The 25,268-nt window shown below is 36.1% G+C and overlaps 1 protein-coding gene across 2 annotated transcripts in view; it reads left to right on the top strand.

Moving 5' to 3' along the window:
• Nucleotides 1-25,268, top strand: part of Smc5 (structural maintenance of chromosomes 5) — an 80,404-nt gene that overhangs the window by 16,118 nt on the left and 39,018 nt on the right. For both annotated transcript variants that reach the window (XM_042699347.1, XM_042699348.1), the window contains exons 4-9: nucleotides 6,946-7,108; nucleotides 8,139-8,273; nucleotides 9,669-9,809; nucleotides 11,224-11,385; nucleotides 14,368-14,439; nucleotides 24,829-25,084. In XM_042699347.1, coding sequence (XP_042555281.1) covers nucleotides 6,946-7,108; nucleotides 8,139-8,273; nucleotides 9,669-9,809; nucleotides 11,224-11,385; nucleotides 14,368-14,439; nucleotides 24,829-25,084 — 929 coding nt within the window. The remainder of the gene's footprint in view (nucleotides 1-6,945; nucleotides 7,109-8,138; nucleotides 8,274-9,668; nucleotides 9,810-11,223; nucleotides 11,386-14,367; nucleotides 14,440-24,828; nucleotides 25,085-25,268) is intronic.

Below are 25,268 nucleotides of genomic sequence, written 5' to 3' on the forward strand. Positions count from 1 at the left end.
AGTGACCGAATGAGAACAGGTTAGAAACTAGTAGAGTAAATAGATACTGTTCGGGGCAATTAGGAGAAGACACAGCCTCCACATGGCGAGAGATTGTTCCCAGGGGCTTTTTTTTTGTTTAATAACACAGGATAAAGTTTTTATTAGAGATGAAAGTTAGTCCTGGTAGTAATAGGCATTCCACAAATGCTCAGCTTATTAAAATATGATAGAGTTTTACTAAGGATACAAAAACCACCTGAATAAAAAGTCACTATTAGAAACAAGAAATTAATAGTTAATATATCAGTTCTTCCCAAATTATTGACTATCGTTAGTACAATTCCAGGGACAGTCACAGCAGAGAAGTTTCTAAAGTGATTGTAAAGATCATCTTTAGAACTCAAGAGTTTGTGAGAAAGCATAGTGTGAATAAGCCTTTGATGTGACTGTGAGGACACTGACCTCACCGCCACGCTGACGTCAGCGATGACGTCACCGCCACGCGGGCCAGGCCGCTGGGGGCGGAGCGTCAAAGGGCGGGGTGACGGAGTTCCGGGGAGGGATTAGGTAGAGGAGAGACCGCGAGGCTCCCACGGAGTGGAGCGGGGAGTGGAGCGGTGCTCCGGCCCTCCTCAGGCCTGGCCGGAGGGGAGACCCAGGCCGGCAGAGAGGCCCGGGGAAGGCCGGGCCAGCAGAGAGGCCCGGGAACCCTGCCTGCTCCCCGCACCCCGGCATGGAGGAGCGGCCGCAGGAGACCGGGGCCTGTGGAGAGGCCTGGGAACCGGGCCTGTGGAGAGGCCTGGGAACCCTGCCTGCTCCCCGCACCCCGGCATGGAGGAGAGGCCCGGGAGACCCTGCCTGCTCCCCGCACCCCGGCATGGAGGAGAGGCCCGGGAGACCCTGCCTGCTCCCCGCACCCCGGCATGGAGGAGAGGCCCGGGAGACCCTGCCTGCTCCCCGCACCCCGGGGTGGAGGAGAGGCCCGGGAACCCTGCCTGCTCCCCGCACCCCGGCATGGAGGAGAGGCCCGGGAACCCTGCCTGCTCCCCGCACCCCGGGGTGGAGGAGAGGCCCGGGAACCCTGCGGAGAAGCCCGTGGAGCGGGGACAGGCCTGCAGAGAGTCGAGAGGTCCAGAGGGGTGGGGGAGAGAAGGAGGAAAAAAGAAAAAACAAAACTTGCTCCCTTGGAGGTTGTAGCTACTCCTAGTTCGGAGGTAGCCCAGGACAGGGTTGCAGAGCAGCTAAGAAAACTCCTCTGTCAACTTCAGCCACGCCTTGGCGGACTTCCTCACTGGCACTACATTACCAGTCGTTAAATGTACTGTAATGCAATTGTTGTAAAATGCTCTTGGTGCTGAAGCATGGAGAAACTAGAAAGAGATCTAAAGGTATTTGATCATTTATCATGGGGGTAGCTGTTCCCATGTGGAGTTTATAAGAGATAAGAAAAACCTAATTGTTTTATTACCTACACATTCAGTGCAGGAGAAAGCACTTCTCTCTCTCTCTCTCTCTTAAAGCATATTTTTTGAGGCAGTCGTAGTGTTTGTGACAAATACAGGGGTTTGATTAATGTTCCACTCTTTTTTAGTTTTAGTTATTTTTCAGGTAAGATCTCTTTTTTTAATTTATTTTTTACCAAGTCCTGACTCTGTTGGTTATCCTCCCACCTATGTCTTCTGTGCACCTGAACCCCCATAGTTATGTATTCCTATGCATAGCATTTTAGTTGAAATGATGTCTTACTAACTTTTTGCCCAGGCTGGCCTGGAACTGCAATCCTCTAGGTCTCCATCTCCTGAGTAGTTGGCATGACAGGGCTTCACCACTGGCCCAGCAGCATAGAACACTAGATGTGTGGGTTATTTTACCCCATATACTCCACACTTCAGTTCATTTTGTTTAATCTTTTAAATCTTGTATATTAGTTTATATTATACAAAGGCATTTAATTGTGATAGTTCCATAAATGCATATGAAGTACTTTCATCAAGTTCATCCCATTTATTTTTTCTTTTCCCTTAAAACAATTTTAACAGGCTTCATTATTTTCATACATGCTTACAAAGTTTCATTCTCAACCTCTTTTTTTCCTTTCTACTAGTTCCCACTTCTGAACAGTCCTTCATTTTATATTTCTACATCATGCATATGAAACAACATACAATATTTGTATTTCTTAGTCTGGCTGATGATGATTTTTAAGTTCCCTTGATTTTGCTTCAGATGATGTAATTGTTCATATTTATAGCTAATTCAGCTTAATTCAAACATGTTAGTGCAGAACCTATAACCAACAAGACCCTCAGAGGGCCACATTTGACTTGCACTTTTTACGAACTGTCTACAAACTGAGGTTCCAAGGTCCACTTTTTTAGGTTCAATTATTTGCTAGGACACCTCATAGAACTCAGAGAAATAGTTTACTTATGACTGTTGGTTTAATATAAAGGATGCTATCTGTAGAGGATAAATGAGAGCATCCAATCAAAGAATGTCTGGTCTGGAAGAGTTGAGCCTGGAAGCTTTTTTTCTCATGTCGTTGTGGTACACCCAGGACATAAATATGCTCACAGCCAGAAGCTCCTGTATACTTTGTAGTTTAGGAGGGTTTCTTAGAACTTTCATTATGTGGGCATGATTTTCTGAATCTCTAACCTAGCTTCCTTTCCTAGAGAGCATGGGAGTGATAATGAAAGGTCCATGCTTCTAAGCAGAGTTTGACCTTTGGTGACCAGCCCCCAGTCAGGAGACTCACTGAGAATTGCCTAATTGGAACAAAAGATTTTCATCATAGAGGGAATTAGGGGGATTAGGAGTTGTATACTGGAATAGAGGCAAAGAAAGGCTGTCTCTCTTTATTATTTTAGTTCTGGAATTTGAATTTAGGACTTATGCTTGCTAGGCTATTCCTTTCCTGCTTCAGCTATACCTCTCTTGCCCTTTTTGTTCTGGTTGTTTTTGAGAAAGGGTCTTGTTTTTTGCCTGTGCTGGACTGGAATGCAGTCTTCCTGTTTGCATGTCTAGCTAGAATGAAATATACCATCATGAGCAGCCCATTGTTTCTTCCAGGTTAGAGAAATTTAAAAAATAAAATTCAGTAATGTGAAAGCACAGTAATAGCCCATATCGTTTGTAGATTCGTTACACATGGCTCTGACCAAATGATGCCAAAATTAGTAATAGTATTTTGTGTGTGTGTGTGTGCTAGTCTTGGGGTTTGAACTCAGGACCTAGTGCTGTCCCTGAGGTTTTGTGCTCAAGGTTAGCACTCTACCACTTGAGCCACAGCTTCACTTCTGGTTTTCTGATGGCTAATTAGAAGTAAGTCTTCAAGCCCTCCTGCCCAGGCTGGCTTTGGATTGCTATCCCCAGATTTTAGTCTCCTGAGTAGCTGGGATTACAAGACATGACCCACCAGTGGCTGGTAGTAATAAAATTTTTAAAACTAAAAAACATTTAATGTAATTTAAAGTGCCATGGGGGCATTATGCAGGTTATTTGCTGCAAAGTTTTGGTCAGTCCTTTGTTATTGTTAGTTGTGTTTATTTCATTGTGATCTGTTGAGTGTTTCCCCACACTTAAAAAAGCAAATAGTGCCTGAAAAGCAAAGCAAACCTTGTAATCCTCCCAAGCCAAATTGGGCACATTTAATTGATAAAGTGAAAATTTTCAAGCATCCGCAGTACAATACTGAACTCTGTATCCTGAGCATATGTAGTTTTTCTTCAGTGTTAGTCTCTTTGAAACCATATACCTGCAACTACACCACTGATTAGAGGATGTTTGCTCCTTTATACAAAATTAGTTTTCCCTAATCTTTTTCCTTTTATTTATTTATTTTTAATAGTACTGAGGTTTGAATTCAGGACCTTGTATATACTCTTTGCAAGGCAAATTCACAGGGCAAGTGCTTTGCCTCTAGAGTCATGCTTGCAGCTTTAACTTTGCCTAGTACAATCCTTATTATAATCAACATATCAATTACTGGTGGCCATACAAAGTACTGTATCCAAACAGGAACCTTTTATTCAACCATAAAAAGTAATAAAATATTGTTACATGCTTCCCTTATTTGCAATAACTAGTATATGTCTGAGTCAAGCAGAAAAGGTCAGATATGTATTCAGATTTTTTTTTTTCTTTCAGCTGATTGTTTCTAACACATTTATAAGATTATTTCTTTGTTGTTTTGTATGTCCCTCCCCCATGGTGTAACCCCTGCTTTCACTGTATTTGAGGTTAGTATAATTTGTGAAGAGGAAGGGAAAAAACAAATCGTTTAAATAGGGATACAGGTGGATCCATTGCAACAATGAGATGTACAAGTCGTTATGTGGAATAACGAACTTTACAACTTTGGTTGGGTGGGAGTGGGAGGATGGGAAAGGATGGGAAGGGGAAACAAAGGAGGAGGCTACAATGCTTGATAAGAAATGTACTCATTATTGTAACAGTATTTTCACAATAAAAAATAAAAAAAAAATATTGTTACATGCTATCATATGAATAAGCCACTAAAGGCATTTTTTGTTTTTTTTTTTTTTTTGCTGGTCTTGGTGCTTGAACTCAGGGCTTAGGTCCTATCCCTGAGCTTCTTTGTGCTCAAGGCTAGCTACCACTTGAGCCACAGTGCCACTTCTGGCTTTTTATGAGTCGTTTATTGGTGACCAGACTGAAAAGACTTTTCTGTTTGGGCCGGCTTCAAACCATGATTCCCAGATCTGTTTCCTGAGTAGCAAGGAATATAAGCATGAGCCACTGATGCCTGGCATGAATTCCGTTTTAGAGCATAATGAGAATAGTCTAGCATTAGACAGTGGTCATGGCTGCACAATCTTGTGAATATGCTAAAAACCATTTTTTAAACCTGTAGCTGAAAATAGTTAAAAGAGTAGCTCATGTTTATTTTACTAAAATTAAAAAACGTGTTGAATTGTGTACTTTCAAATGTGATTACATATGAATTACAGTTCATTTTTTTCAAAGTGATTGCCTAAGATAATCTTGGGCTAGCTTTGTTCATTGTTTTATTTTTGGGTCCGGTCCTGAGGCCTGAACTCTGGGCCTGGGTGCTGTCCCTCAGCTCTTCAGCTCAATGCTAGCGCTCTACCACTTGAGCCACAGCGCCACTTCCGGCTTTTTTTCTTTTTGCTTATGTGGTGTTGAGGAATCGAACCCAGGGCCTCTGGCATGCAAGGCAAGCGCTCTACCACTGAGCCACCTTCCCAGCCCTCTTTTTGAGTTTTTAATTAGCAGTATTTCTCATTCTAATGTAGTGAAATTCCTATTTTAATAGTTTTAGTATTGATTTTTAATTTTGCTATACTATTTATACAATATATTTATACCTATATTTTATTCATTTATTATTTTACCATTCTTTGAAATTGTTTATGTTTGGTGTTTGTAGTGAGCTTTTATAATAACTCTATTCCTTGTCTTCCATCTTTTTAGACCTCTTATTAGGTATATTGTATACTGTTTTTTACTCAGTCATCCATGTTTCTTTAATATTTTCGACATTGTATTTGTTCATCTTCATGATTTTCTCATATTTTTACTAGTTCTTGATTCTTTTTGTTTCCAGTGAACTGCTCCTTTTCTGTTTAAACTGTATCTGTGTTAATTCTTTGAAGATAGGTAAATTGCTATAGAAAGAACTTTTTAATCAGCTTTTGCCTGAGCATTTTATGTACTTAGAATCCAGGATCATATTATGTTGAATTCTCAGCTTGAAGATTTTTGAATCTTTGAGGCTGACTTGTGATTAGTAACTCTTAGGAGAGGCATTTGTCTCACAATTTAAAGTTGTAATTTGAGACAGGCAATTTTGCATTACTGTCCTAATAGGTGGCACAAAGTATATCGAGTATACCCTTATATTGAAGGGATAGTTTTTTGATGGTGGTTTTCTATTACATTGTCCATATTGGGTAGTTCGGTGAGCTTTGTTAGACTGTCTGCTAGAAGATCATGAAAATAAATCCCAAGATCACTTCACTAAACAGATGCCTTCAAGATGCAAGTCAATTTTCTTTTTCTTTTCTGAGCCCTCAGCTGCACTAGGATTTGGGCTAGAATTCATTATTTTCATGGCTAAGTAGTAAATGCATTTATGAACGTACTTTACTGTTTTAATTCTATACAGAAGGATAATCAATAAGGGTACTTCCCTTCATTCTACTGGAAATGAAAATTTAAAACTTCTTACTGTTTGAAGTATTCTAGTTACAATATAATCTATATATTCAACATTTACAAGTTATTGTTATTTAGCCATTAGATGCCAATAATTTATCTCTTTACCACATGCTGCTGAATTCCAGTGAAGAAGATGGATGAATAGATGAGAGGTGTGGAGCAGTAGTACTTCTAAAAGCAAGAAATAAGTAAATACTCTTCTTTCAGATTCTATATTGCTTAATATTCCTTTGTAGCCATGTAGTGTAATTCCCTCTGAATTAGAGTGGAGTACATGGTGATAAATGAATCACTGGCCACCTGTATGGACAAACTAGATTTGATTTTGGGAAACGCTTTTGCAAGAGTTAATACTCATTCATACATTTTCCACCTAGGGAAAACTGTAAGGTTTAACTCTTAACATGTATACCAGCCCATTTTGAATTACAGTCAATGCATGTGATTGAGGAATAGCATAATTCTTAAAGGATAAATAATTAGTATGTAAGTCCTCTGACAGTGTTTGGGAATTAGTATTGGTATTTATTTTAATTTTTTAACAGTTTAAACAATTGTGAATGTTGCATAAATAGTAACTGTCATGTAGTCACTTATGGTTTTACTAATATCCAAGGTTTTCTTCTTGGGAGGGGCCGGAAATATCAGAAGAAATAAAAATCATGATGCACAATAATTTTGGTGCAAGAATATGTTAGAAATTTTATTTCTCAATGAATGTATATGTTTTGATATGAAGATTTAAAAATTATTCTTTAGGTTCAGGACTTCTGGAAATCTTATAATCACCCGAGAGATTGATGTGACAAAAAATCAGTCCTTTTGGTTTATCAACAAAAGATCTACAACTCAGAAAGTAGTAGAAGAGCAAGTTGCAGCCTTAAATATTCAAGTGGGCAACCTTTGCCAGTTTCTACCTCAGGTATGAGAAATTTTTTAAGAAGCTGGAAATTTTGGCATAATTTTCTCCTTTGTACCACATAAAAATTTAGATTCTTTTCAAGGAAAGTTCAGCTAGTTACCGTTTAGATGGAACACCAGTACCATTGGTACTTAAAATTCTTTGTACAAGGTAGTATCTTATTTATCACTTACAGTATTATTAATTGCAGTTGATTCAAAGTCCTAAAATTGAGAATATTTTAAATGAAAGCTCTATTAATTTTATGTACAGTAACTTTGATACTTCAGTTAAGCATAGATAAATGTAGATGTGTTACTTGTAGAACCTTATAAAGTTTTCAGTTTGTCAGTTTAAATTGTCAGAATGCAGCATTTTATTCAGTGCAGTTTATATAAAATACATACCAAAATTCACACTTGGTAATATACCTTCAAAAATACATAGACCTTCAGAAATCTTATGTTTCAATATTTTTGTTAAACCTGTAAAAATCCTGAAAATGTATGTCAAGTATTATAGTAGATACCTTTTAAATATGTTTTGAATACCTCTTTCTTTTTTTCCTGATACTGGGGCTTAAGCTCGGGGCCTCACACTCTGGTTCAGCATTTTCAATCATGGTTGGTGCTCTACCACTTGAGCCACACTTCTCCTTCTGGCTTTTTGTTGGTTAATTGAAGATATTTCTCAGCTTTTGCCTGGGCTGCCTTTGATCCCAATTCTTAGACCTCAGCCTCCTCAGTAGCTAGGATTTTAGGCCTGTGCCCTGTTATACTATATATTTTTTATTGTATATATATATATATATATATATATATAAACACTTCTACCTGGAAATATTAATGTAGGTTATTTCTAAAGGTTTTCAAAAGGATAGTCAATACTAGATTTGTCTGTTAAAGACTAAAGAATAAAAGAGAAACAAAGATTCACATTTTGGAATTTTTAAAAAAATAAGATTGATCTTAACTATTGCAATACATTTTAAAGATGTGATTTATAAACTGTAATCATTGCTAATATGTAATATATAAATTTTATGCTCTAGGACAAAGTTGGAGAATTTGCTAAACTCAGCAAAATTGAACTCCTTGAAGCTACTGAGAAGTCAATTGGTCCTCCAGAAATGCACAGGTATCACTGTGAACTCAAAAACTTCAGGGAGAAGGAAAAACAACTGGAGGTATTTACAAATAAGAAACTCCTTTTTGTTGTCTCTTGTTGATGTTTGTGTCTCAACATGTGGAAGAGTGAGTATATTTTAACTTTCATTGAGTTCGAATCTGTGAAATTTGTGTGTGTGTGTGTGCTGCTGACTTCAGCAAGTGATAATGTTAAGTTTGAAAAACTTGACTATTTCAGCAGTACGATACTAAGGACAGTTTTTCCTTTGTTACTGAGTTTTAAAGGAACCAGTTGCAGTATTTTTTTGTCACAGGCATTATTGTTTTGTCATTCTGTCAGACTTAAACATTTATAGTAACCATTAAAGGTTAGGTAATATTTATCACTTCTGTTGAGCCATTCTCTTAGTGTGTTTTTTCAGTTACATGAAGGTAGACATTATAAAAGAATTATTTGCCTAGTTGCTGTGTTTTTATTTTCACCTTTAACAAATGTATAAATTAAAATGCCCTTTTTGCATATCATTTATAGAGCTATTTTATTCAATGTAACTAATTGCATATCTGCATCTAAAATAAATCAGTATACTTTCATAGTAAAAAAAAATTAAACAAAAGCTCTCTCTTAAAGTATAATTGTCTATATTTAGTAATAAGTTTCATTGCAATAAAATACTGATTTTATGTACTAACTTAGAGTAAACAACTAAAGTTGTTTTGAGCTTTATATAATCATTTTATCCTCTGAGAGCCTCCTTTGATTCTCTTACCTTTTCTATATTAGTCTAATACTTGCATCTGAAACATTTGCCTAAATTATCTGCTATCCTCTAAAGAAAACAAACAATTCTACTAGGTTCTGGTGTACACCAGAGTACTTTTCAATTCTCAATGAAAGGGTAAATTTTAGTTTTGTCATGTCATTTTGATGCTTAAAAAAATCAAGGTTTTCATAACAACTAGTTCTCATATTATTATAGCTTAGTTTGGGCACTCCTAATAAAAGTCTGAAATGCTCCAAATCTGAATTATTTTTGAATGCCACATAGGTACTTGAAAAGGTTCAGATTTAGAGCATTTTGTATTTTTCATATTACAGATATTCAGTTGGTAACTTGCACATATTCCAAAAATCTGACAAATTCCAAAATCAAAAACACTTCGTACCCCAAGGATTTCATTCAAGGAAAACACACCTGTGTTAAGCAGATTGCTTCTACCTCTGAATTGGATGAAGCAGGTATCTCTTATCTTTAAGGCAAGAGTCCAGGCTTAGAGATGTGACAGTTTCCATACAGCTACCTGGCTGATTAATTTTAGAACCTCAATCAGAACTTGCACATGAATGTTATTTTTACATAATGTAGAATTCTGTTAGTATTGTTTTATTTTTAGAGAAGATTCAATCTGTTGTCTTTTTCAGTTAAACTAATTGTTCAACAAATTTGTTTTAGACCTCATGCAAAGAGAAAACTGAATACCTAGAGAAAATGGTTCAGAGAAACGAAAGATACAAACAAGATGTGGAAAGGTTCTATGAACGTAAGCGACATTTAGATTTAATTGAGATGCTTGAGGCAAAAAGACCATGGGTGGTAAGTTTTAGTTATTAGAGGCAAAAAATATGTGAATCCTTAGCAGAATACTTACTAAGAAGGTACTAGTTACTGTTCTTATTAGTTGCTTCTTTTACACTTTTACTTTGTTAAAATAAAATTTATTTACTCATTATACACATGAATGCTAGTTTGTGCAAGAGTTCAGTCAGTGTTCTTAATTCTCCTAAATTTTTCTAACTAAACAAGAAATTCTTTTGCTTTTTTCTTTCAGTATTAATGACCTAAAAATGTTTATACATTTACAAAAATTAGATCTCTTGCATGTGCTGAGTCAGGTCACTTAAGAATTTACTAAAAATATGCTGCTTATATTAAAGTTAGCTACAAATATAGCTGAAGCATCTTAACTCTAGTCTGTGTTTCATCTGTTTCCTGACTATATTGCGTTCTATTTATTGTGTCTTATATTTTACTACCTAAGACTACAGTCTGGGGAAAACATTGAATGCCTTCAGTACATTATGTAACAGGCAAAACAAAATATACATGAAAAATTTTATTGTCTCCAAGGTTATATTTAAGGTATCTTAATTTTACATTTTGAAGTTTTCAGGTCTTTTTAAAGATTGATTTCAGTCTTTTTAATTTTTACTTTTTAAATGTACTCTGTGTTCTCTTTCCTTTAAATATGTTCACTCTTATTATATGCTATTTCTTTGTTGTTGTTTTTTTTCTTCTTTGGTGGTACTGGAGTTTGAATTCCAGGCTTCATATTTGCAAGGCAGGTGGCTCTATCACTGAAGCCATACCTCTGATCCCCTTATGCCTTAGTTCTTTTCTTTTTTCTTGTTTCTTCTTGCTAGTTTGAACTAGCAAGTCAGAATGACTCAGGGCCTTGAGTTTACCTGGCTTGCTTATTTTCATAGATCTCTACCGCTTAAATCACATATCTAGACAGGCTTTTTGCTGGTTGATTTTGGAGGCCAGGTTTCTCAGATTTTTCTGCCTATTCTGTCTTTGAACAATGATCCTCTAGATCTTAGCCTCCTGAGTAGCTAAAATTATGAGTTGTAATCATTGGTGCTTGTCTGGCCTGGGCTAGGATCCTCCTATTTGTATTTGCTTATGTTGCTATGGATGATAGTCATACACTGGTGCACCCAGCCATTTAGTGAGATAGAATGTCAAGAACTTTTATGCCTAGACTTGCCTTGAACCACAATCCCCCCTGATCTCCTCCCTCCCAAGTAGCTAGGATTACAATACATAGCCACCATACTTGGCTTGCCTTCCTTTTGACCCATTTTCCTTTTTCAGGTTTTTCCTTTTATAATTAAGGGTTCACTTCCTTATTGAGAAATTAAAGAAAAAAAATCTCTTTTTAGTGTTTGTATATTGATTTTACATACATGTTAATCTAAGGATTTAGCGCATTTCCTTCTATTTCAAGGAATATGAAAATGTTCGTCAGGAATATGAAGGAGTAAAACTAGCCCGTGATCAAGTGAAGGAAGAAGTCAGAAAACTTAAAGAAGGGCAGATTCCTATCACAAATCGAATTCAAGAAATCGAAAGGGAACGTCATAATATGGAGGCTCTAATCAAAGGAAAGGTACTCTTGTTCAATTTTGGATTACCGAGATTTTAGCTAGCACAAAGAATATTTGACTTTCAAAATACATTGTAGGATTCATTTTATGTCTTTTATTCCCTCAGTTCTTTAACTCGTAATGCTATAGTGTTTTTGAGAACTTGTTACTCTTGAAATACTGCTACTTTATAGAAATTCTAAGAAAACAGAAAAATGTAATGGTACATAATGGTATTATTAGAAAAATAGAGTTCTTTTGTGAATGTAGTATTCTGTTTTATAATTATACATCTTTTTGGATTGTTTCTTAAATAATCAAGTCACTACTGATTTTTTAAAGTATAATTTAATATTGTTTATGGTTGTGACTTTCAATCTTCAGGAGGGATTTTGTGGTCACAGATTGTTTCAGAGTGGTTTAAGTTCCTGCTTGCAGAATATAAATAGTCTCTTCTTGTTTGAGGGTAATATATTCCCTAGTAGATATCTGAAACTGTAGATAGCACTGAATCAAAGTTTGAATATTCCTTATGTGAAGTAGACCAGCAGTTTTTCATATTTCTTTGCCATATCAGAATTGCTAGTATGACTACTCTTAACTTTTTGGAGTCATTAATAATAATAAAATAATACGAGTTTTTGGAACAGAGCACTACAATACCTGTCAGATCATCTGTCAATCTGGTAAGTGAGATGATTGCTCAGTTAGTGGGTAGGGTAGCATATACAACGTGGATATGCTGGCCATAGGAATAATGTCAGGACAGAACAGGATAGCTTGATATTTAATACTGTTATCAGAACAGTACACGTTTAAAACTTACTTATACATTGTTTGATCATAGAATTTTATGTTTACTTGGTTTTGTTTTTGCTTAGGGTTTTTGCAGCAGTAAGGACAGAAGGGTCTTGCACTTGTGAGGCAAGTGCTCTTCCGCTGTGCTAAATTCCCTGTCCCCTATTTATTGTTTTTTAACTGAGGTTAAAACCAAAGAAAGTAATATCTTGGGTAACGGCGAGCTACTGTGTAATACAATATAAATTGATCCAAATTTTATGTGAGATTTTGGAGACAAATAGATACAAAGAAGTCAAGAGACTGATCTCTACTTGGAAGAACCTTTAGCATAAATTCGTCAGTTTTATCCTCATATGTACGTATATCTTTAGCGTTTTTGTTACTAATTTTAAGACTACCAGTTTAGTAAAGGATCATTCAGTATACAGAGTTAAACACTAAGTTTTAACTTCTGTTTGGAAAAGTATACCCTAGTTTTTTGGAACTTATTTATCTAAAGATAAGATTGTGCTTTTCCTTTTGAGGGAGCCTATAAATCAGAAGATTGATTTTTTTTTTTGAGCTATAATACCAGATACTTTTCTTAACTACAAACATTGAACATGCTTACTGAGCAAAAAAGGCCATTTTTAGGAATGTAAAGTTTGTAACAGAGGAAAAGAGTGACTAGTTTTGACTTTGCCCATTACTATGTCAGAAAAACTCCACTATACCTTAAGATTCTACACTAGTTAAAGTAGGTAGAAAGAGTTTCCATCAAATCTAAGACAATAAATAGGATTTTAGGATTTGGTTGGACTTGATTCTAAAAGAAAATTACTATTGATCATTTTATGTTTTAGAGCAAGAAGGGATTAATAGATATTGTTACCTAGATAAATCTAGTTACTAGTTAAATATCTATGAATTTAATTTGTTCATTAGAAATCCACATAGTAGCTAGGTGCCGGTGGGCTCACACCTGTAATCCTAGCTACTCAGGAGGCTGACATCTGAGAATCATGGTTCAAAGCCAGTGTAGGCAGGAAAGTCCTTGAGACTCTTATATCCACTAAACCACCAGAAAAACCAAAAGTGGTGCTGTGGCTCAAGTGGTAGAGCGCTCGCCTTGAGCTGAAGAGCTGAGGGAGGACAGTACCCAAGCCTAGAGTTCAAGCCCCATGACTGACCAAAAAAAAAAGAAAGAAAGAAATCTACATAGTTTGGGGTACTTTAGCTTTTTGAAGAATATCTATTATATATATCTATATATATAATGTATGTATATATATATATATATATGTATGTGTATGTATGTATGTATGCTTTTTTTTTGCTAGTATTAGAGTTTGAATTAAGGTCTCATGCTTCATAGGCACATAGGTTCTCTACTCTTGAGCTACTCTTCGAGCCATTTTTGTACTACTATATATATATATTTTGGTTTTGTTTTTTTCTTGTACTGCGAGTTGAACTTGACTTGTTTGACTAGTGCTCTACCACTTGAGCCATTCCTCCAGCCTATTGAAGATGGACTCTTTTGTGCTCTCCTGCCTGGACTGGGTTTGTAATGAGATCCTCCAGGTCTTAGCATCCTTAGTAGCTAGAATTACAGACTTGAACTACCAGTGCCTGGCTGTATAGTTTTTCTGTTTGTTTTGTTTGGTGCTAGTCCTGAGGCACTGTTCCTGAGCTTTTTTGTTCTCTATCTCTTGAGCCATACCTCCACATTTTTGATGATTAATTGGAGATAGAGTCTTATTAAATGTGCTAGCTTCAAACTGAGATTCTCAGATCTCAGCCTGCTGAGTAGCTAGAATTACAGGCAAGAACCACTTGTGCCAGCAGGTTATTTCTGAAATCAGATTTTGTAGATAGCCTAGATTGTGATCTTCCTGTTTGTTCTCCCCCATGTAGCTGGGATGACAGGCATAAGCTGCCCAGCCTGGCCTTTTGTTGAATGTAGTATTTTATGCTCAGACTGGCCTCAAACCATGGCCCTCCACTTATCTGCCTCCTATGTAATTAGGATTATAGATACCATGACTGGCTATTTCAGCTGTTTTCAGTATCAGTGAGAATAAAATTTTGTAGATTTTCAATACTATTAGTATTTTTGATGATATTTATGAATTTGTTTTGAAATAAAAGGTGAAAAAGCACAGTATTGTAAGTTTAACTCACAGTTTTATTAACTAACTTTTCCCTCTGATTCAATCTTACAGGCAACAAACATTAAGGAGACATCACAAAAATGCAAACAAAAGCAAGAACTTATTGAAAAGAAAGATAAAAATGTAAGACTTTTGCTGAAGTTTTATTACCTTAATTCTTTCTAGCTTTTGTTTTCTGGTCAGGACAACAGATCAGATGATCACTTAAGAACTGCCCTGGGTCCTCTTCATTCTCTGTTTTTCATTTTACTCTGTATGGGAAACTTGAGATTTCCTAGTAGTTGTGCAGAAGATAATTGGGGAAAATGTCTCAGAGTTACTCACATGGCTATCTCTCACCTGTGCTGATAAGGTTTTCTTAATATTCATTTCATTCAGTTATGGTTATTTAGAGAAATTCTTGGTTTTTAAATTTCTATAGGTAAAATTGTATTGCTATAACAATACAAAGAAAACATCTTTTAGTGTGCTGGAGAACCTGGAATCTCATCATGTTAGGCATATATTTTACCTCAGAGCTCTGCCTCTAAAGTATAGATACAGAATTTTAAGCTGTCTTTTGGTTTAACCTCACATATAGAACTTTGAATTTACTACTTTATAATCAATAAATGTAGCTTTTATGGCTTTGGGATTTTTTTTTTGAGACATCTAGGAGTTTTATTGAATATTTGGCTTTTGTACATATATTTGAAAAGAAGCTTCTGTCTTTGGGTTTAGAGATTATACATACACATATATACACACAAAGATAGCTAGATAGATAGATGGTAGAACAGATTTACTATTTCTCAGGTGCTTTACTTTTTTCTTTTTTAACCAACTGTCAAGATCTCGTGTAAGTGTGGACTATTTTGGGTTTCCTTGTAAGTATATTAGGTTTTGCTACCTAGATTTCAAAAATTGGGGGAGGTCCTGCTTTATTTGCTTTGGCTATACTGAAGCTTTGGACTTAGGTGCTCTATTACCTCAGTCACGTTCCAACCCATTTTTCATTTATTTATTTATTTAATAGTGCCTTGCTTTGTGTTCAGACTAGCTTAGGCATGATCCTCCTGTTTATGTTTCCCAAATAACTGGAATGAAAAATGTCTATCACAGCACCCAACTTGTTTAAAATGTAGTCTAATAAACCGTGGCTGGCTTCAAACCACAGTCCTCCTAACTTCACCTTCCCTAGTAGTTAGCATTATAGGCATGAGCCATTAAACCCAACAGCTTTATTGGTTTTGTTTGTTTTATAGTACTAAGGAGCTTTTCACATTCTAGGCAAGCATTTTATCACTGAGTTTATACCTCAGCCCGTAACTTACAGGTCTGGCCTCAGCTTATGATCCTTTCTGGCACAGTTTCCCAAGTAACTGGGATTGCAGGCATGTATCACTGTGCTTCACCCAAAGCTTTGTTTTGTGTTTCTACGTAGAACTTTTCTTTGCTTTGTCTGTTATCTGGCTTTTATTTTGAATTTTCAAAACAAAAACTAACATTCTGTTAGTAAAATAAGCACGTTTTTCCTACCAACAATTTTTGTTTGATTTCTTTTAATCTCTTTTCTGCTTTCTGTTGTTCATCTAAGCTTTCTTATTCCATCTTTAGGTGTTATATATTGTGGGTCTATTCTTACTATTGCTTATAAGTTTAATTTTTTTTTTCCTTGGGCCTGCCCTGGGACTTGAACTCTGGGCCTGAGCACTGTCCCTGAGCTGCTTTTGCTCAAGGCTAGCAACAGAACCAGTTCTAGCCTTTTCTGCATATGTGGTACTGAGGAATCAAACCCAGGGCTTCATGCATGTGAGGCAAACACTCTACTGTTAAGCCACATTCCCAGACCTAATTCTAACAATTATAAATGACAGATTTAATGAAAATTAGAAGTTTGTATTTTTATGCTTTATTTGATTAAGACAAAAATCTCTAGCATATTTGTATTTCCTCTTCTATGTTAATACCTAAAGTAGTTTAAGTTATTACTTAAAATGTTATCTTTTTTTAACTGATGTCATTTATGTAAACTTTGTGCATATGTTTTAGTGGTTTATTTGATCAGGTTGCTTAATTTCTTTTAAAGAGGTATAGGGGATTCTTTTATTTTTTTCTTTGTTAGATTATATCTCTTGTAGATGTAATAGAAGATCTATAGTGGTAGATTTTTAAAATCTTGGTGTGTCTGTAAAGATCTCATCTCCACTTCGTAATGTTAATATAACCAGATACAGAATTTTAAGTTAAAAATTGTTTTTTGTCAGCATTTACGTAGTCTTGCCTCGGTCTTATTGGGTCAGTATTGCTCCTAAGAAGTAACCTCTGAGAAGTAGGGATAGATCAGTAGGTAAATCAGTATAATGGAAAAAATAAAAGAAATTTGAATTTGATTTTAAATGTACTGAGAAACCATGAAAAGACTTTGAAAGTTTCTAATCTGGGGAGGAACAGTATTGTATTCTGGTTTTTGTTTTTGTTTTTGTTTTTTTATAGGTCTGGGGCTTGAACTCAGGGCCTGTGTGCTTTCCCTTGGCTTTTTTGCTCAAGGCTAATGCTCTACCACTTGAGCCACAGTGCAACTTTCAGTTTTCTAGTAGTTAGAGTTAAGAGTCTCATGGACTTTCTTGCCTGGGCTGGCTTTGAACGGAGTTCCTTAGATCTCAGCCTCCTGAGAAGCAAGGATTACACGCATGAGTCACTGGTGCCTGGCATGTATTTCTTCTTTTTTTTTTTTTTTGTCAGTTGTGAGGCTTGAACTCTGGGCTTGGGCATTGTCCCTGCGTTCTTCAGCTCAAGGCGAGCACTCTACCGCTTGGGCTACAGCACCACTTCTGGTTTTCTGGTGGTTTTACAGACTTTCCTACCCGGGCTGAGGATCCTGCTGAGGATCAGGCACTGGTAGTTCACACTTGTAATACTAGCTACTCAGGTGGCTGAGATCTGAGGATCACAGTAATGTCTATAAGACTTTATCTCCAGTGAACCACCAAACAAGAAGAGCTGGAAGTAGAGCTGTGGCTCAAGTTGTTGAACACTAGCCTTGAATAAAAAAGTGCTTAGGGACAGCATCCAGGTCCTGAGTTCAAGTCCTAGGACCAACACCTACCCACCCACACACACACACAAAATGATAACTAGCTTTTTGGTTTTACAGTTGATTAAGAGTATGCCTTTTACTGTAAAAGGATTACTAGAAGAAAAAAAGAAAAGTTCTGTTTTGACTATGTATTTTGACTTGTGTTTTAAACTTCTGTGACTAGATTTAAAATGTGTCTAGTAAACATTAGATAGTTGGAAAATGTTGGGGAGTTTTTTTTTTTGTTGTTGTTGTTTTGGGGGGTGCCCGTCCTGGGGTTTGAACTCAGTGCCTGGGTTATGTCCCGGAGTTTTTGTGCTCAAAGCTAGGATTGTATCATTTGAGCTGCAGCTCCTTTTCCTACCCAGGCTGGCTTCAAACCATGATCCTCAGATCTTCAGCTTCCTGAGTAGTTAGGATTACATAGACATGAGTTCCTGGCTATTTTTTAAACTAGAGTATTTAATGCATTTACAATTACTCTAGTTGCTGATAACGTAGCTTTTATATGTACCATCTTGCTAAGATGTATTCTTTATTATTTCCTTCATGTTAATATATATTTTCTGGATTTAAATTTTTTTTTAATTTATCTTTATTTTGAGACAAAGTCTCACTGTGATGATCTCAAATTCCTGATCTTACTGCTTTAGCCTCCTGTGTTTGCCTTAAAGGTAGACAGCACCACACTTTGCTAAATGTTTTAGAATTTTCCCCCTTTTTGTGGCACTGGAGTTTAACTTAAGGTCTGGCACATGCTGCTCTTGTGTCTCTTAAAAAAATGCTACGTTTTCTCTTTACTTATTTTGTTATTAGCAGGCACAGGGCGTACATGGGATGAGTTAGTTGTGATAGTTCCACGTGTTTGGGAAGTATTCCATCAGTGCTCCCATCACTTTGCCTAGCATCTCTCCCCTCTTTGTAACATGATTCCAAGAGGTTCCATTAGTTGCTGCTAATCTATTTTTACAATATCCCAAACTCTTACTCTCTTTTACCTCCATTAGCCCAACTCCCTCTTACTAGTATCCACGTTTGTTTGATTCTTTTTTGTCTTTTCTTTTTTTTGGTACTGGATTTGAACTCCATGTCTCTGGCTTTCTACTGCTTGAACCATACCTCCTACCTCTAATTCAATATTAATTTATACCAATATAGTACAGATTAACATCACCATAATATCAATAATATAAAATATTGTTCTTACATAGTTCTGTTGCCTCACTGGAAGTCATGGATATGATTTGTAGTTATTTCTTCATACAGCTCTGATTCTCTAACCTTAAGTAGTTGTCCTACAGTTCAATTTAGTTCAGTTCTCTTAACATAGGCCCTACAAGTAAAGGGATGACCAAGCCTGACAAAAATGAAGCTCCTAAAGAATCTATTGTTCGTATTTTTCCAGTTGTTGCTAAGCTGCTAGTTTTCACTGTGGTTGTAAGTTCTTTCTTTTCAAGGCTACCACAGAAATGGGAAAGAGGACTTTGGGAATAAGAGATGTTCAGAAAGCAATTACGCTTTCTGTTTTTATTAGGACTCAGCCATTTTTCTTCCATGAACATGTCCATGATTCCTGCAAACAATCAATTATAAAGAGTCAATTTTGGCCATTTTTGTCATGGTTTGTTGTTTTTAAGAAGGAAAGGATTTTAAGAGTTCCTATTTCACTATTCCTGATGAAATCCAAATGTTTTCTATGTCTACAGAAAGATGTTGCTGGGATTTTAATAGGAATTGCATTAAACCTTTGGGGAGAATTGAAATTTTTACTATGTTGAGTCTTCCAATCTATCAACACGGTATGTCTCCATTTATTTAGATTTTGATTTCTTTCATCACTATTTGTAGTTTGCAGCCTATAAATCCTTTGTTGTTGTGTTACATTAAAACCTTTGACAGTAAAAATTGCCCCCTCCATAGATTCTGTGAGGTTTTCTACGTGTTATATACAAATAAGGGTAGACATGTTTTTTCCTTTCTGATCTGTATGTGTTTGGTTTCCTTTTCTTGCCTTACTGAACTGGCCAGAACTTCCAGCATTACAACAGAATAAGAATGGTAAATACAGACATCCTACCCTTGTTCTAGATCTTAAGAGAAAGCATTCATTAGGCAAAGCATCACTAAACATGTTAGTGTTGGGTATTTTACAGATGCTTTTTATTCAGGAAGTTCCTGTACATATTAATGTTTCTGAGAATTATTATAGATGAGTGTTCACATTTATCAAATGTTCTTTACCTCTATTGAATGACTATGTAGTTTTTTTTTCTTTAGCCTATTGATAGGATGGATTATATTGATTGATCTATTTTTAGTATCAACCTTACGTCCCTGAAATAAATTCTACTTGGTTGAAGTATATAAATGTGTGATTCTTTTCATCATGCAAGTAAATTCTATTTGCCAACATTTTATTAGAGGTTTTTTGTGTCTCTATGAGGGATATTCTTCCGTAGTTTCCTTTTTGTACTGTGTTTGCTTTGTGTGTGTGCTGGTTTTGTGTATGTTCTGGGGCTTGAACTTAGGCCCGAGGTGCTGTCCTTGAACTTTTCTGCCCAAGGGTAGCACTCTACCATTTAAGCCATGGCTCCATTTCCTTACGTGTGCTTTTAGGATTAGGATAATAACTGATTTCATAAAGTGAATTGGAAAATAGTGCCTCTTCGTTATCTTCTGGAAGAGATTGTATGGGATTGGTATTAATTTCTTCTTCAAACATTTTGTATAATTCTTAAAGTGAAACCAGGCCTAGAATTTCTTTTGGGAAAATTTTTAAATCACAAGTTTAGCTTTCTTAGTAGCTTTCTTTATGATTATTCAAATAAAGTATTTCATACTAGCATACTAGTATTTCATAACTAGTTTGTGTTTTGTACAAAATTTATTCATTTTGACTCGAGATGTGAATGAATAGAGTGCTTGCTTAGAAAACATGAGACCTTGATCTTAATGTAGGAAGGAAGTTGTCAGGGTCATTTTGTCCACGTAGTCAGATTTATGTAGGTACAGTTTTTTGTTGTTATTATTTGGGGAATATTAAAATTGAACACAGGGTTTTATACTTGCAAGAGAGGTACTCTAGCACTTGAACTACACCTGCAGCCTCTTTTTGCTTTGGTAACTTTGGGATTGGGTCTTTATGTCCAGGCTGGCCTAGGCTGTGATCTTCCTACTTGTGCATCCCTGTGTCTCTGAGGATGAAAGACTCACACAACAATCATTGAGATGGAGCCTCAGTCACTCATGCCTGGAAACTTAGCTACTTGGGAGACTGAGATCTGAGTTCCCAAATCAAAGCTAGTTCAGAAAATTCTGTGATACTGTTATCTTCAATTAGGGAGCAGAAAGCCAGAGATAGAGCTGTAGCTCAAGTTTGGTGTATGTTTTTCCATTTTCTATTTTACTTGAGGTTACAAATAACGGTCCCTACATTAAAGCCCCATTGTCAGCTAAAAAAAACAACAAAACAAAACACTAGCCTGGAATAATCCCTGATTTCTGCCTCCTAAGTAGCTAGGACAGGCTTGAGCAACCCCACCAGCTTGTGTATAAATTATTTTATTTATCAGTAAGTATAAACCCTGTAATAATATATCACTGTTCCGTCCTATTAGAAAGTTGTTTCTTTACCTCTTCCTCTTTTGTCATTTTTGTTAGAGATTTGTTAAATTGTATTAATATTTTTTTCATGAAGCTAGCTCTTTGTTTCATTGTTTTTACCAGTTTCAGTTTTCTCAGTTTCAAAACTTTTCTGTTTTGCCGCTCTCTGTTTCATTGAGCTATTTGTGATTTTATTGTTTTCTTTCTTTTGTTTGATGTGGTTTTATTTTCTTTTTCCAAAGTTCTTGAGGTAGAACTTAATTATTGATTTGAGTTTTATTCTTATGTACATTTTTAATAGTATAATTTATTAAGATTGGTGGAGGTGGTGGGGAGTGTTCCATATACTTAGAATTACAATTCAGCCCTGCTTTTTGCTCATTTTTGGAGCTGGAGTCTAGTCAGGTTTTCTGCCTACACCAGCTTCAAATCGCTGTCCTCCAGATCTCAGCCTCCTGTGTAGCTAGGATACATTTGTAAGCTGCCCTTAATGGACTTTTAGGTTTTTCTAATTTAGAGTTATTATTAGGAAAGCTGCTGTGAGTTTTTCTCATGTAGCTTTTTGTATAGGAGTACACTTTTATTTTGGGTAGTTGAAGATAGTGAATCAAGTTGCCCAAATTACCAGCATATGAATAGAGTGAACAAGGATAATGAATGGGTGGCAAAATAGGATCCCATAATCTTCAAAGGAACTAGAGTGAGGCTTAGTTAAACAAGACAATGATGAGAGTACTTTAGCCCCGAGTCCTAAAATAGTGAAGTATGGCAAATCACTTCTTGTTAGGGCTCTAGGGAAAATGTCTTCCAGAAATAGCCAGGTTTCAATTGGAGTCAGAAGGTCATTCAGAGAAATTGAAAATATAGAGCAGCATGGCAATAGTGTGCTTCCAAAGATGGGACATATATAAAATTTAAACTTAACTGTTGTCAAACTAAACATAGGTAGTAGTCATGGTGAGACTAACATAATTTTTAATGGTAGTGTCTTGGGATGAGAAGGGCTCATGGAATTAGAGTTGAGAAAAGTTAGAACCAAAATTAAGAAAAAAAAAAAAAAAGAGCGTGGAAGTCAGTGATACTCTTTCAGTACATATACTTTGGCATTGATTTCCCTTAGCTTAGTGGTCGTTACTGTGCTTAAGAATGCAAAATATCTAGGTGGGCGCAGGTGGCTCACATCTGTCATGAGATCTGAGGATCTCGGTTCAAAGCCACACCAGGCAGAAAAGTCTGTGAAATTCTTATCTCCAATAAACCACCAGAAAACGGAAATGGCACTGTAGCCTAAGTGGTAGAGCGCTAGCCTTGAGCTGAAGAGCTAAGAGACAGCACTCAGGCCCAGAGTTCAAGCCCTATGACCAACAGCAACAAAAAAAGAATGCAAAATATCTTGCCCCTTTCTATGGACTTTTTAATGTATTTATTAGAGATTTCTTTTTTCTTTGTGTCAATAACATGCTCATTTGTTCTCCTGAATGGCTTGGACTTGTGGGCTTCCTGAGAACTGTGACTTGTGTATTTCTGCTTTCAGGGACATTGATCATTGTTAATTTTTAAGTGAAAGATACACATCTTAATTTTTTCAAATTATTTTTCTATGTGTTTGTTATAGGAGAATTTTGGTATATGTTTATTATCTTGATTGTGCTAGAGATGAATTTTTAAAAAGGAAATTTTATACTACTATAAATTCCAATAAAGAATAGGATAAAAATACATGTTTGTGTAACAAGACATAATTCCAGTTTTAAATTTTTGTTTTGCAAGAACCTAGGAAAGGTTAGCAAGAAACTACTTGGGTAAAAGGGTTAGTATACTTTTAGACTTGTTTACGAAGTATGTTCTGTTAGTAGATACAGGTAAGCATTAAAATGTAAAAGTTTTAGGACATTTAAGTAATTTTTGTTTTAAGTCTGTCTTTTCCATACTTTTAAAATAATATAACCTTTATAATGAGGAAGAGGAGGGAATAAATTTTACCTAGAAATAAAGCAAGCTGATGAACAGATTAATGTGTTACCTTCATTTAATGCAAAATTTTAAAATATTTTTTAAAAATATTTATTTATTTATTTTGTTGGTCATGGGGCCTGAACTCTGGGCCTGGGTGCTGTCCCTCAGCTCTTCAGCTCAAGGCTAACACTCTACCACTTGAACCACAGCACCACTTTTTCTGCTTATGTGGTACTGAGGAATTGAAACCAGGGCCTCATACATGCATTACCACTGAGCCACCTTCCCAGCCAATAAAAATAAATTTTGCATATAGGTATACATGTATGTGGTGTTAAAGCAAATCTTAATCCCATTATGGGTAACTGGTTTTGATTTTTTAAAAAACCTCCATTGACATCAGATGGCAACTAATTTATTGATTATAAAACAAAAAGTTTAAATTTGAGGGGGTAGCTATGAAATTTGAACTCAGGACTTTGTGTTTGCTAGGCTAGTACTCTACCACTTGACATAGAACCCTTTTTTAGAGTCTTCCCTTCTTTTTTTTGGTCGGTCTTGGTGCTTGAACTCTGGGCCTGGGTGCTGTCTCTGTGCCCTTCAGCTTAAGGCGAACACTCTACCACTTGAACCATAGTGCCACTTCCAAGAGTTTTCCCTTTTGTCTGTTGAAATGGGATCTGGAATTTTTTTTTTTTTTCCTGATCAGCCATGGTGCTTGAACATGGGGCCTGGGTGCTGTCTCTGCTCTTTTGCTCAAGGTTAGCACTATACCACTTAGAGCCATCGCACCACTTCTGGTTTTCTGGTTGTTAACTGCAGATAAGAGTCTCACAGACTTTCCTGCCCAGACTGGCCTTGACCCTTGATCCTCAGATCTCAGCCACCGAAGTAGCTGGAAAATGTTTTTTAGGCTGGCTATTACTTGAACCTTCTGATCTCAGCCACCTGAGTGACTGAGAGGACAGGCATTGTCTCCACTGAGCACTGCTGTAGGGTAAGATGAGATGTTACAAATTTTTTGCCCAAATTAGCTTTGAACCATTACCCTTCCACATAGCTATCATTATGAATGTGAGCCACCTGTTTCTGGGTACATGTAAAGATTGATGATTCATATATTCATATCTCAACATATAAGCTTCAAGTATTGATAGAAAATAATTTTTTGAAAGAAAAGTTTAATTAGACATAATTATTTTTGTTTTTCATACTCTGTTATTCATTGAAACACATACCATGTTATTTGTTTTTTTTTTAATATTTTGTTTATTTGTTTGTCAGTCATGGGGCCTGAACTCTGGGCCTGGGCACTGCCCCTCAGCTCTTCAGCTCAAGGCTGGCACTCTATTTGTGCCACAGAGCCACTTCCAGCTTTTTCTGCTTGTGTGGTGCTGAGGAGTCGAACCCAAGGCATCATGCATGCAAGGCAAGCACTCTACCACTGAGCCACTTTCCCAGCCCCCATGTTATTTGTTTTAACTTTGGTTGTATGTGATATTTCTACATATTTAGAAATCCATTTGGCTTTATACCTTATTTATTCAGGAAATATTTAATAAATGTTAACTATATTACTAACTGCTATTGTTTGAAATTATGTGTTCACTAATATAAATAAAACAACAAAATTAAGATTAGTAATCTTCTAGTCTAATTATAACAGAATATATTTTAATCAGTGAAATAACCATGCTCTATTCTTTTCTTTTTCTCTTTCTTATCTTTGACTTCTTTGGTTGTTGTAGTTGTGATATTTCCCAGGGCTTTGTGCATGTTAGGCAGTGCTCTTCCACAGAGCAACATCCCCAGTCTCTTGCATTTTAAAAACAATATTACTACAAAAGACACGTAATCTCAATCTCCTTCCTGGTTTTTGTTTTTTTTTTAATTAGATTGAAGATCTTCAACAGGAGTTAATAGTAAAACAAAATGCAGAGCATGATCTACAGAGGAGAATAAGCAATGCCCGAAAAATGATAGAGGATTTGCAAAATGAATTAAAGACTGCTGAAAATTGTGAGAATCTTCAGCCTCAAATTGATGCCATTACAAATGATTTGAGACGAATTCAGGATGAAAAGGGATTATGTGAAGGCGAGATTATTGATAAACGAAGAGAGAGAGAGACTCTAGAGAAGGAGAAACAGAGTAAGTTTTCTTAGAGTGAAGACATGTTTATAAAATGAAGCTATCTCTATTAATGGCTTCTTCCTGATATTCATCTATGTTTACTTTGTGTCTTACTTTGTCAGTTGTGCTGATTTGCCACTAACTTATGTCCAGTTAATTCACTAAAAATGCTCAGCACTGCTCAAATCAAATTTTAAGTTGC

Source organism: Dipodomys spectabilis, unplaced genomic scaffold (assembly GCF_019054845.1).
Source record: "Dipodomys spectabilis isolate Male_0828 unplaced genomic scaffold, ASM1905484v1 ptg000241l, whole genome shotgun sequence".
In the NCBI taxonomy this organism is placed as follows: domain Eukaryota; kingdom Metazoa; phylum Chordata; class Mammalia; order Rodentia; family Heteromyidae; genus Dipodomys; species Dipodomys spectabilis.